The 13283-nt window shown below is 46.1% G+C and overlaps 2 protein-coding genes across 2 annotated transcripts; one reads left to right on the top strand and one right to left on the bottom strand.

Annotated features, from left to right (window-relative positions):
- Positions 1-940: 940 nt before the first annotated feature.
- Positions 941-7119, bottom strand: chtopa (chromatin target of PRMT1a). Its single transcript, XM_083646793.1, has 6 exons — positions 6876-7119; positions 6299-6386; positions 5119-5269; positions 4327-4501; positions 3092-3235; positions 941-2178 (listed from the first exon to the last, which is right to left on the bottom strand). The coding sequence occupies exons 2-6, from the start codon at positions 6361-6363 to the stop codon at positions 1955-1957; spliced, it is 759 nt and encodes a 252-aa protein (XP_083502919.1). The 5' UTR covers positions 6364-6386; positions 6876-7119; the 3' UTR covers positions 941-1954.
- A 240-nt stretch (positions 7120-7359) lies between these two features.
- On the top strand, positions 7360-11673 carry snapin (SNAP associated protein). Its single transcript, XM_083646795.1, has 4 exons — positions 7360-7481; positions 9869-9915; positions 10074-10192; positions 11467-11673. Exons 1-4 carry the CDS (start codon positions 7366-7368, stop codon positions 11572-11574), a joined length of 390 nt encoding a protein of 129 aa, XP_083502921.1. The 5' UTR covers positions 7360-7365; the 3' UTR covers positions 11575-11673.
- Positions 11674-13283: the final 1610 nt, after the last annotated feature.

Below are 13283 nucleotides of genomic sequence, written 5' to 3'. Positions count from 1 at the left end.
AGCATGGATCTTTCTTATCCTGTTTTGAAGAAAAATGTGTGTAACATAACATCTGGAGTATCAAAAATGCTACCCAATAAACTATTAACAAAAAGTCATGTTGTGAAAAAGGTGTTGATTCATAAAAGGTGTTGATTCATAAGGTGTTGATTCATAAGGTGTTGATTCATAAGTAAGGTGTTGATTCATACGGCCAGAGAGAAGTCCAGTGGGTTAATTAAAGGTGTTGATTCATAAGGCCAGAGAGAAGTCCAGTGGGTTAATTAAAGGTGTTGATTCATAAGGCCAGAGAGAAGTCCAGTGGGTTAATTAAAGGTGTTGATTCATAAGGCCAGAGAGAAGTCCAGTGGGTTAATTACAGAAAAACCACTGAGCAGATTTTCATGCAGCTTTGTGATGGAATGATGTAGCCAAGGAAGAGCCGGTTACATTTTGGAGCGGTTCCGGATCCGACACAAGCCTCACAAACAAGCAGTTGGGCTTATTTAGCGGAGGTTTGCGCTGTGCGCTCTGTCACGATGCACGAGCATAGCCAAGTTGTTACACAGCGCTTCCAAGGAGGTCTGAGAAGTCACCAAATTGGCACGGCGTGGGATGGGACATTTAGGACAGGAGGATAGTTCAAGCAAAACAAGTGCTATTTAGCCCATTGATACCTGATGTAGCATGTGTGTGTGTATCCCTTTAAGACCGCGAACCGCGCAATGCGGTCTTAAAGGGATACACACACAAATGAGGAATATACACCCAAATGCTGCATCAGGTATCAATGGGTTAGAGCTTGGTTCATCACTAGCCAAAGTGGCTAGTAACTTTACAATCTTACCTGCCACAGTCAATCTTTACCTGCATTTGGCAGGTTAATGTAAAAAGTAGGGGGCGGAACCAATAACTGCTCTCAAAGTATGAAATGGAAAAATGGCTTTAAAAATAGCTTAGACTTTCATAGCCAAACAGGCTTCCATTACACAATCACTTGATTGCTGTGGTCAACATTTCACTCACGAGCGTTACAATGACATCATGACACCAGAGCGTTACAATGACATCATGACACCAGAGCGTTACAATGACATCATGACACCAGTAGGGACCAACATGTTGCTGTTGTTTTTCCATTAAAACCTACTTTACTTGCTGTGTGTAACAATACAAACGCTAATACATGTCAGAACATCAACATTCCACTCAGAAGAATGCCAACAGAAGATATGGAAGAACAAACAGGTTTGGTGGCAACAGCTGAACCTTAGAAGTACTAAATCATACAAAACAAAACACTACACATTAATTTTGCCTTAAAAAAAACTCCCTTGGCTTATATTCTTTTTCAACAAATAATTTAAAAAGGCTTTGCATTCAAGACTGTTAAAACAAACCCAAAACACTCATTTGATCTTCCAAAAAAGGGCATGTAAAAAAAGGTCTTTTCAAAACATTGGTTACAACAGAAGCTGAACAGTGGAAGGTGTCACTTGTTTTCCCCTAAACCAGACAAGATCATGGACTGATTTGACATCGTTTCTCACATCTGTCTCACGTTTAAAACAATTTAGCCAGTTCTTTTCTGCCCAAAACAGACATGGTCATAAACACTGATGTACAAAAAAGAAAGAAAGGAAAAAGACAAAAGAAAAAAAAGAGAGGGGGGGGCTCAAGTCCTGTCAAATAGTTCTTCCAGAAGTCCAGACATCAGCATGAGACAATGCTGCAGAGCTGGGTCCTGGGTCTGTTGTCTGTCTCATCACTCTGCCTGTTGGGACCTGGGTCTGTTGTCTGTCTCATCACTCTGCCTGTTGGGTCCTGGGTCTGTTGTCTGTCTCCTCACTCTGCCTGTGCCAAACCTGTGGAATACCAGCCTGTATGCATGTTGTGTATGTTTCTGTCATAGTCATCCTCTATACGTGTCCCTTAGCTTGGTGTGAGCAGCAGTGCATCTGTCCAGGGTCAAAGGTCACTCCATGCCGTCGGGGTCGGCCTGGGCCATGTATGCGTCCAGCTCAGCATCCAGGTGGCCTTTGGTTTTGGACATGTAGGCGTCCAGCTGGTTGTCCAGCTGCTCTCGGGTCACCACGGGCCGGCCCGCTCCTCGGCCTCGCCCCCGCCCGCCGCCACGTCCCGCCAAGCCACCGCGTCCTGCGAAGCCTCCACGCCCACGCAGCCCCCCGCCACGACCACCTGACCAACACACAGCAACAACTACAGGGTTAACACACACCTGACCAACACACAGCAACAACTACAGGGTTAACACACACCTGACCAACACACAGCAACAACTACAGGGTTAACACACACCTGACCAACACACAGCAACAACTACAGGGTTAACACACACCTGACCAACACACAGCAACAACTACAGGGTTAACACACACCTGACCAACACACAGCAACAACTACAGGGTTAACACACAGCAGACATCACTTCCTCAGCATCAGGACCAACACACAGGGGGGGGGCATAGTTAACATCAACAGTATCATATCAGCTGGCCAAAGTGAGCTGCTAATGTTAGTTACTGGTGAGTTCATGATGTTATGGTGATGAAATGCCTCGTGCTGCAAACGGGGACAAAGACGTCTATCTGACGTTCCTGCATTGTTGGCTGCTGCAAATCGGGCAGTGACGTTTGTCCAAGTCAAGTCGCCGTACGTAGCTGTGCAAGATGGCTGACCCACGCTGTGGCTAGTTGAGCAGATGGTGTAGTGACACCACCCTCCAAACGCACAGAATGCCTGATATATTTGAGTTCAGCACAACTGACGACACCACCTCAAAATCACACATTTTTACTGTATCAATTTAGAGAAGTTCAAAGTTAGTCTCACATTTGTACGTTGAAATGACTGTGTGAAACTTGTGGTGCTGTGAAAACACATGGCTTCAGAAGTTCTGACGATGACTGATGGATCCGAGTTCAGGAATCCTGTCAAGTCAAATGTAGCTACGCACATCAGTATGCCTGATGCTGCTTAGTGTCGTGAGGAGGCCACAGTTGAGCGGTTGGGGGGGGGGCTGACCTCTGACCTCTAGGCAGAGCCCCTCCTCGGCTGGGGGGTTAGGTTTAAGGATTAGGGTGAGGGTTACCTCTGGGTGCTCCTCGTAGGCCTCCTCTGGGCAGAGCCCCTCCTCGGCCTGGAGGTCCTCCTCGGCCGCGGCCTCCCCTGCGCATCGCCAGGCGGCCCGCCGCCCCGCGGCCTCTCATGGGCCCGCCCACAGACACCCGCTTCCCTAAATCAGAATCACTTTTATTACCACAGTATGCAAGTTACATACGAGGAATTTGTCTATGCAGCGTAGCGGTCACATCAATATCCAGAGATAAGAAGTAGGAAGATAACTAAAGACAATCAGTGTACTACATGCTGTACTGTATGAGGTACCTGCTGATAGTCAGTGTAATGTATGAGGTACCTGCTGATAGTCAGTGTACTGTATGAGGTACTTGCTGATAGTCAGTGTACTGTATGAGGTACCTGCTGATAGTCAGTGTACTGTATGAGGTACTTGCTGATAGTCAGTGTACTACATGCTGTACTGTATGAGGTACTTGCTGATAGTCAGTGTACTACATGCACAGACCTGCCAACCTTGAGAAAATATTTTGAGTACCAAACACCAGCGTCGCAATGTGTTTTGGGCACACACAAGTCAAAAGTTTGAGTACACCTGCTTCCGCTTTTAGCATGCAGACAAGTTGATTTATATAGCACAGACATTATTATTGTTGATATAAAATCAATATACTGCCCACCCCTAATATCGAGTGCCAGAATCAACCTCCCAATGATGCAATTTGCAGAAAAACATAATTAGATTTAACTGATTATCAATCACTCCTTTCAACCTCTTTCAGATGTAAATGCATGGTGTTGATCACTCACTTTCACTCTTTTGAGGGAATTCAGGTTGCTTCAATACTTTGTGGTTGATTTTAAAGCAAGGCATCCACTTTCACTTGACCAACCTGTTCCTGCCCTGGAGCACTGACCAACTGTAGCCTATTAGAACAATGAATGCTTGCTATGCTGATAGCACTTATTGATGATGCACAGCCACCATGTCATTTTACTACAATAATTAGATAATGATCAGGGTTATCTTGTATACGTGATCTGATCTCCCCTATACTTAAATTTATGTGATTTCTTTGTTATTTTTGCAACCAGATCACTTCTTAAAAGAGCGTCATGAATAACGTTTCTTGGCAGAGGGTCTGCAGGGTCTCCAGTGATGAAAAATGTTTGCTTGTCACTAAACACTCATGTCTGCCTCAGTCGCTGTCTGTCCAGACTCCTACTTGGTTGGTAGTGGCCTCTCACCTCTGAGGGACAGAGCTCCCCTCATCCCTCCTCCTCTCAGTCGTCCTCTGAGGCCTCCCCTGGCCAGGCCGCGCATCCCTCCTCTGCCTCCGGGGGCTCCACCGCGCATCAGGGCCCCAACCGGCCGGCCCAGCCTGGCCTGGATGTTGCTCTTCCCCAGACGCTGCTTCAGGCTCTGACACAGAAGAGTGGTTATGATGACAAGATAACAGAGGAGAGAGTGGTTATGACAAGATAACAGAGCACAGAGTGCTTATTATATATTATAAATGAAAATATCATATCATATCATATCATTATGATGTCATGTCTGTGTTGGCCTTCACCTGCTTCTGATGTCATGTCTGTGTTGGCCCTCACCTGATTGTGATGTCATGTCTGTGTTGGCCCTTACCTGATTGTGATGTCATGTCTGTGTTGGCCCTCACCTGATTGTGATGATGTCATGTCTGTGTTGTCCCTTACCTGATTGTGATGTCATGTCTGTGTTGGCCCTCCCCTGATTGTGATGATGTCATGTCTGTGTTGGCCCTCCCCTGATTGTGATGTCATGTCTGTGTTGGACCTTACCTGATTGTGATGATGTCATGTCTGTGTTGGCCCTCCCCTGATTGTGATGTCATGTCTGTGTTGGCCTTCACCTGCTTGTGATGTCATGTCTGTGTTGGCCCTGCGGCTCACCTGCTTGTGATGATGTCATGTCTGTGTTGGCCCTTACCTGCACCTGCTTGTGACGTCTGGTCTGTGTTGGCCTTCACCTGCTTGTGATGTCATGTCTGTGTTGGCCCTCACCTGCTTGTGATGTAGAGCTGCCTGCACTGAGGGCCGGTTCTCCATCTGTTGGGCCAGCCGGCGGTTGCGGGCGCTGGCCATGTGCTGCTGCTGCATGGTGGCTCTCACGCTCACCGCAGTGGGCTGCTTGTTCTTCAGCATGTTAGTGAAGCTTTGGAGGTGGGGGGGCAGGGGGAGAGGGTATACAGAGAAGAAGGGAGGGGGAGGGGAGGAAGCAGGGTTTCCACATCAAGTCAGTTCTCATATCATGGATGCGGCCACACAGACTGCAGTGGCTCTTTTGTCATGTAAGACTTATGCCCCCACTTGTTGGCACTGCCTGTTCACTTCTCTCTCAAAAGTATAGTCAAGATTTACAGTTCAATTCAGCATGTTTTGGAAGCAAAAGAAAGTGTAGACAAAGATGTATTGAAGGAGAAAGAGAGTGAAGACAGAGGAACAGATGGATTTGCCACTTACAGGCCTCCTGCTGCCCAGCTAGAGGGTGGTCATGTTGCAGCAGGGAAGGCCCTGGGCGGGAGGGATGCTAGGCCACCCAGCCACTTACAGCCCGGACCGTCACCTGTGGCTCAGCCACTGAGGGGGCGTGAGAGGGGAGAGAGGACGGGGACGGCTCGGTCACGTCCGGACTGGGACTGGGCACCTAGTCTTTTAGAAGACAGGAGAGCAAAGAGAGCACACGCTGAACCTGCATTGATATGAGAGAGAGGCCACATGGAAGGTGCACGTCTCCCTTTGAAAGATACACTTTGTGTATACTGTGCACTTAACAGGGGGGGGGGAAGTGCCGGGGCGTGGTGAGGACTGTGGCCCAGGCCCATTTTAGAACAATCGCCTTACCAGGTACGACCATTACCCTCTTCCCTTCACTACAAGTGTGCACTGCTCACACAAGACTTTGGCCAGGGCGGGCTCTTTCTCCTCCAACTCGATATTCACTACCATATCCACCTCTGCCCATGCATCAGCAAATACGGACATTGGCAACCGGTTTGAGTGGGCAGTGCACATGTCGGGCCTAGTTTGAGTGGGCAGTGCACATGTTGGGCCTATAGGCAGTCTAGCATCCATGTCGGGTCCGGTCCCCAACAGAGGCCTTCCGTAGAGAGGGCTAGAGCCATGGGAACCAAAGGCTGGCCCGTCTGGTGTCTAACTGCTGACAGGGTGCGTGGCGCCTCACCGCTCGTTCAGGGACACCTTGGTGGTGCTTTTCAGCACGACTTTTTGGGAAGAGGTAGCACTCATTTTGACTTGCTTCCTTGGCGCTCCTGGAAACACATGGCAGACAGGGTCACGTTACAGCAGTCAGAGAGGGGAAACATCATGGCATACAATGTCACGGGCTCAGAGCATCTAGCTAGCCAGGCCAGAAATACAACTTCAACTCCACCATTTCTCACCAATCAATTTACGTTACTCAGCTGGTTGGCTAATGTTATAATATGTAGACAGCTTGTTATCGTTGGCTTATGCACGTAGTTGATTCCCCTTTGTTGCATTTATTACAGTACATTTACGTCATGTTTAAGGGGTAGGGTTTCCCAGATCATGGAATGTTCTCAATAATAGCAGTTAGGTCTATACTAACGTTAGTTAGCTACTTGGCTAACAAAATGAGCTAACGTTAGCTGTACATGTTCCACCAGTTCTTCGTAATGCATTTGCTAGCTACTATTTATCAATTTAAATTCGTTCATACACTATTTAAATTATAAAAAAAACAAGCAAGTAGTAATTATAGCAGCATATTTACTCACAGTGACCGTCGAAGAAAGTCGAAAAGCTATAGCGTTAGCTTGACTACCGTTAGCTACTTAGCTAGTAGCAGCACGGTGTGCTGTCTTTATATTGTTGTTTTGATGCTGATTCTTTCCTTAGCTGACTAACTGTTGATTGTATTGAAAGTAGAGCGGACTGTAGTGAGATCAGGTCTTTGATCAGAGTTAATGTGAGATTTAAAGGTTTTGTGTCCTGTGCTGCGTCTTTCTAAGATGGTGCTGCCTGCCTAGCCGGAGGAAAATGGTGGTCTTACCAAAGAACACGATAAGAACCGAAGGCTGATGGGTTGTCAGGGCACAGCAAATCCGCCATTTTGGCCTGAAGGAGACTCTGATTGGCTGTCATGGTTCTGTGCCGTTGTCCCATTGGCGCAAGGAGGCGTTTTCAAGCCAAAATGAAGGCGCACAACCATGACGATAGGATTTCAACGTCAGAAAATCGTCACTTCCTGTTTGTCTTGGGACCAAAATGGCTGCCGTGGCTCTGCTGGAGACTCCTTCAGGGAAAGATGCGATCGCCGAGGGCTTGCTGGATCTGCTGTCCCCAGCTATCCAGCAGCTCGACCTGCATGTCCACTCAGTCAGGTACCCTGCCTTTACCCCCTGTGCTGTGTGTGCTTTCCCTTCTCTGCATCACAGCCCTCTGCTGACGACAGCAACAATGCTAGCTCGTGAGTCTTGTCATGTGGTCAATAACCAAAACAACCGTTATGCTCATGATTACGAGGTAGCCCAGTGTTGCCAGGTGGGAAATGTTGAGTTATCGTACCTGAGGGTCAAAATGATCGTACGCGAGCAGTGGCCGTCTTCCACCTCTTCTTCTTCTGTTAATGGCTTTCTGGCCGTGCTTCACCACTTTATAGCCTCAGCCAGGAATGATTATGACATCACTGATGACATCACAATTGATTTATGACATCACTGATGACATCACAATTGCTCGAGTGACATCACTGATGACATCACAATTGCTAAAGTGCCATCACTGATGACATCACAATTGCTAAAGTGACATCACTGATGAAGGGGACCTCTTTTTCACAGCCTAATGTTGGCAGGTGTGTGCGTGTGTGTGTGTATGTGTGTGTGTGTGTGTGTGTGTGTGTCCGTGTGTGTCCGTTTTGAACCAGCTAGTATAGCCTTATATTGGCATTTAGCCTTTCTGCTGCTATTGCATGATTACATCAGCTAATTTTATTTTAGGGGGGGGAGGGGGGTTGGTATACGCAGTGGAAGTGGTCCCTGGGAAATTTGGTTTGGTATGTAGTGGTACTTGGACGGAAAAGTTTGGGAACCCCTGTCCTAGGGGAATGCATGATTGATTGACTGCAAAGACCTTGTGAGAAGACGTGTATAAACAAACATAGGATCCATATTAGTATATTGATTACAACTGTCATAAAATGATCAAATTATCGTATTTTCTGGGAATTTTGGCATTATCGATCGTACATCGTACAGAAGGCGAAATTATCATACAAATACGATAATTATCGTACACCTGGCAACGCTGAGGTAGCCCCATGATCCCCTCTCTGTTCTCCTATACACTCTGTTCGTCTACCTGTCTCCGACGTCCGATTGCAGGTCCGAAGACATAATAGTAATCCTACGGAAGGCAGTAGTTTAGGCGGTGTTGTTAAAATGATACTGCAGTTTACAACAACCGTTTAAAGGGAGTCTTTTCACAGCCTGTGCTGAATTGACAGCAGGGTATGTTTGATCTCACTATCATGGTGCACCGCTTGCACGCGGCGAGCAAACAACATTGTAGTCACACAGATACAGTGATTAATGATCAAATCCTGACTCTTGTATGTGTCCGGGTATGATTGATTAATTGTTTCGTTTTCAAAAGAGACAAACACAACAAAAACATTCATAGAATTGATTCAATCTATCATAAAAGAGAGCAAGTGGGCAATGTTTGTTTGTTGCAAATGTTGTCCCACTGCATCATCAGTGATGTCATAAGAGCATAGCTTATGACAACACTGATGATGTCATAGGCACTGATGTAAAATGGCCTGCATTTATATATCGCTTTGCGCTTTACAGTCAGTAGGTACATTCACCCATTCACACACCGATGGCGGAAGGTTACCACGCAGGGTGCTGGCACACCAACGGGAGCAATTTGGGGTTCAGTATCTTGCTAACAGTGCTTGTCCCTCATCTAGCAAAGACTTCTGCAGGCTCACCGGAATGAATTTTGAAATGGAGGGACAATAAAATGTCCCCCCACCGACATGATTGCAAGTTCTTGGTAAACAACACCATAGCGTCATATGTAATAAATGGACATAGGTGTACCACAAGCCACCTAGTGTTTTGGAGGTGTACCGCAGCCAACGCGCCGAGTTACGTTCGAGTATGCACAGTCTCACTGTCGCCGCTAGTCGACGGCAAGGCTCCAAGTCGAGGTTGCGCAGAACCCTGTCAGCGCCTTAAGTAGTTATGGGCAGGCCTATGTGAGTAGAAGCGGGTTATGGACAAAAATGTAAAGAGTGTCGTTATAGCGCCACCATCAGGTCAATTGGTGTAATTTTTCACCTATACTAAAAGGCCCCTCTGTGAACCTGCCTACCAAGTTTGGTAGCTCTAGGTGGTATGGTTTCTGAGCTACAGCTAATTAAATGCAAGATTTTTCTAAACGTTATTCAAGTCAATGGGGAAAAAATGGCGGTTAATCGTGAATAGCGCCCAGACCTCTTGATGAAGCCTTTAGCATAGTCATAGCATACATGTCATCAATAAGTTACAAGTTTTCAGGTATGGCATGTCTATGTGGTGAGAAAAAAGTTATTACATCCAATTACTTTGGCAGATCGAAGAATAGGACTTTATAGAATAGATTGTGCCTTGCTTTCAGCAAGCACAATAATTATTTGAACATCACTGCAGCTTTCTTCACTGTCCGTCAATGTATTGGTGGATTAACATGATGATGATTATTGTGTTCATATTTTCAGAGAGAGCCAAGTGGAATTGAGAGAACACATAGACAATCTGGCTACAGGTACAATTTACTTTCTTTGGAAAAACCCTGCCTACCATGTATGTTATATTGACTTGAAAACATGCGATATCCAAGCTTTTTATCATTTATGAAATTCAATATCAACTGTTTTTCTACCCAAGGCATGTGTCTCCTAATGTTCGTTCATTCATTTGCAGAGTTATGCAGGATAAATGAACACCAGAAGGTGGCGCTAGACCTGGACCCTTATGTTAAGAAGCTGCTCAACGCAAGACGCAGAGTAGTGCTGGTAAACAACATCCTGCAGAATGCTCAGGTCAGTGGCCGTTTTGAAATGTAAGCTTTACTTCACCACCCAATCATTTGCAAGAAATAAACCCACCTTGGCTAAGAATAAGAATAAGGCAGACTAGGGAAGGAAGACCGCCTACAAATTGGAACGGTTCCATTTTTCATTCCAAAGGAATCGAAACTCCAAGTCCCTACTCAAGAGGAATCAAAACTTTAATTTAAATTTAAATTTCGATTGTGCTTATTGATTCCTAAAGTTTAACTTTTGTCACCGTCCGTTTAGCAAATCAGAGTGGAGGAGCCGTGGTGTTAAGAATGCCAGAACGTTGACGGTCCAAAACGAAGCAACGGACAGAGATCTTACAGAGATCCTGCAATACTGCCGTTAGGAAGGCTATTAAATAAGCGAGCGTTGCAGGTGGTAAATCCATTAGCAAGCAGCTAACGTTATCGGCCAAAACAACATTACAGCAGCTACAAGCAGCAAGGTCCCTCCATGAACCAAAAACACGACTCTAGTTTCCCCCCGATATCGGTCACATTGCTGCTGTCTGGAGAGGCTGGGTGAACACAGAGAGGTGAACACAGAGAGGCTGGGTGAACAGAGAGAGGCTGGGTGAACACAGAGAGGTGAACACAGAGAGGCTGGGTGAACAGAGAGAGGTGAACACAGAGAGGCTGGACACAGAGAGGCTGGGTGAACACAGAGGCTGGGTGAACAGAGAGGCTGGGTGAACACAGAGAGGCTGGGTGAACACAGAGAGGTGAACACAGAGGCTGGGTGAACAGAGAGGCTGGGTGAACACAGAGAGGCTGGGTGAACACTGAGAGGCTGGACAGAGAGAGGCTGGGTGAAAACAGAGAGGTGAACACAGAGAGGCTGGGTGAACACAGAGAGGTGAAAACAGAGAGGTGAACACAGAGAGGCTGGGTGAACACAGAGAGGTGAACACAGAGAGGCTGGGTGAACACAGAGAGGCTGGGTGAACACAGAGAGGCTGGGTAGACACAGAGAGGCTGAGTGAACACAGAGAGGTGAACACAGAGAGGCTGGGCTCACTTTTTTAAGTTACGTAATGGAGGATTAAGTTATGTAACGGAGCATTCACTCACTGGTATTAAAAAAACACTTTGAACATTTATTTCCCCCCCAAACTTACGGATTGGTCCTTTAATGATTGGTTCATGAGCGTCGGTTGTCATTTTCGCCATCCGTATTCACATAACCTCAATATATTTCTGGCCCACACCCCTTCATACAGTAGCAGCTTATTCTGAGCCTGAATCATCTCTCCTCAGGAACGCCTGAGGAGACTCAACCACAACGTGGCCAAGGAGACTGCCCGAAGAAAGACCATGCTGGAAGCTTCAGGCGTGTTCCCCTCACGCTCCCCCAGCAAACCCTGAAAACACACACACACACACACACACACACACACACACACACACACACACACACACACACACACACACACACACACACACACACACACACACACACACACACACACACACACACACACACACACACACACACACACACACACACACAGAGTAAACCCTGAAAACACTGTCTGCCTGCCGCCTGCACCATTTGTTAAGGGTTGCCACGGTTCTTAAAAGTGCTAAAGAGTTTACTTAAAACAAAAGTGCTTGAATTTAGCCGAGCAGAATCTCTAAGTTCCGCCTCATGCTGGGCCAAGCTTGATGCACTTTTTTCCTATCTACAGTATCACTCTCCACGCTGCGCTGGGTCATTGCTGGTCACCTAGGTCTGGACTGCACTGGGTCATTGCTGGTCACCTAGGTCTGGACTGCACTGGGTCATTGCTGGTCACCTAGGTCTGGACTGCACTGGGTCATTGCTGGTCACCTAGGTCTGGACTGCACTGGGTCATTGCTGGTCACCTAGGTCTGGACTGCACTGGGTCATTGCTGGTCATCTAGGTCTGGACTGCACTGGGTCATTGCTGGTCACCTAGGTCTGGACTGCACTGGGTCATTGCTGGTCATCTAGGTCTGGAGAGCACTTAGGAAATGCAGAGGGTTTCAAGATTGCTTTGATTTTTGTTGTTGTAGATAACGGTGTACATACAATGGGTTAGGGTTACCTAACCCATACACATGGTTAAAAAACAATCAAGGATAAACACAATAAAGTCCAGGACCTATTTCCATTGTGGTCCTCTTGAACAAGGTGGCAATCCAACATATCATACGTACTGCATGCATGCATGCATGCATACAAACATAGATACATACACATCAGTTGAATATACAAAATAAATACTAAAATCAAACACAGATTAGCAGTAGTAGATCTTGTATGCACTTCCCTGACATGAGTCAAAATAATGAAGTAAAAACTCAGGGACAGGCTCAGCACCCTGAAGGATCTTATGATACATGCTAAGTCTGGACAGAGTGACCCTAGCTTCCACTGGAAGCCAGTTAAGCTCTTGTGATATGTGATCAAGGGCTCAGATTCAGAATGACCCTGGTCCATTTATTTTGGGCAGTCTGAAGCTAACCTTTGAGAAGTTTAAACTCTCAAACCCGGAAGTGCAAGCAAAACCTAAATGATATCAAATTAAAGAGTTGGCTACGACTAACATTGATTCTCTGTCAAGAAATGTAGAAGTTCTAGCTAAGAAATTAGTCAAAGCTGTGATCCTACCCACATAAGCACTATGTAGCTGGTAGGACCACGTTATACAATATCGGAGTGTATGTTTTTCTTTCTTTCTTTTCTGTTCTTTTCCTGTGTCTGACTTTGTTTTTGTGTTTTAAAATTTGAAAATTGCAAAATAAAATATTAGAAAAAAAGAAGCTGTGATCCTACCTAGTACTTTGTTGGCCATGTTCCTTCATCCAAGCTTTCTTCTACAATACAGCCCAGGTACTTCACTGAAGCTTTAACTCAGACCCATTGTTCAGAGTTAAGTGTTAATGATTCGTTCTGATGTATTAGCATGACTGGAAAGACATTTGCATTAGAGGACTTACAATAGAATATAACTTTATTGTCCACGGAGGTCGAAAATTGTCTTACGAGACTATGTGAACATCTCTGTGAATTATTGGCCCATAATTTTGATAAGTGCATTATCATCATT

Source organism: Poromitra crassiceps, assembly GCF_964638095.1.
Source record: "Poromitra crassiceps genome assembly, chromosome: 11".
NCBI lineage: Eukaryota > Metazoa > Chordata > Actinopteri > Beryciformes > Melamphaidae > Poromitra > Poromitra crassiceps.
Note: the sequence above shows the minus strand (reverse complement) of the source record. Positions and strands in the feature narration are given on the sequence as shown.

Bases quoted from the DNA above. Each gene is read 5' to 3' on its own strand.
- chtopa (XM_083646793.1), bottom strand. From the start codon at position 6,363: ATGAGTGCTACCTCTTCCCAAAAAGTCGTGCTGAAAAGCACCACCAAG. The intron at 5,270-6,298 runs GTGAGGCGCCAC...CCACCTCCAAAG, and splicing joins AAGGTGTCCCTGAACGAGCG to CTTCACTAACATGCTGAAGA. The intron at 4,502-5,118 runs GTGAGGGCCAAC...CTTCTGTGTCAG, and splicing joins CAGCTCTACATCACAAGCAG to AGCCTGAAGCAGCGTCTGGG.
- snapin (XM_083646795.1), top strand. From the start codon at position 7,366: ATGGCTGCCGTGGCTCTGCTGGAGACTCCTTCAGGGAAAGATGCGATC. The intron at 7,482-9,868 runs GTACCCTGCCTT...TCATATTTTCAG, and splicing joins CTGCATGTCCACTCAGTCAG to AGAGAGCCAAGTGGAATTGA. The intron at 9,916-10,073 runs GTACAATTTACT...ATTCATTTGCAG, and splicing joins CATAGACAATCTGGCTACAG to AGTTATGCAGGATAAATGAA.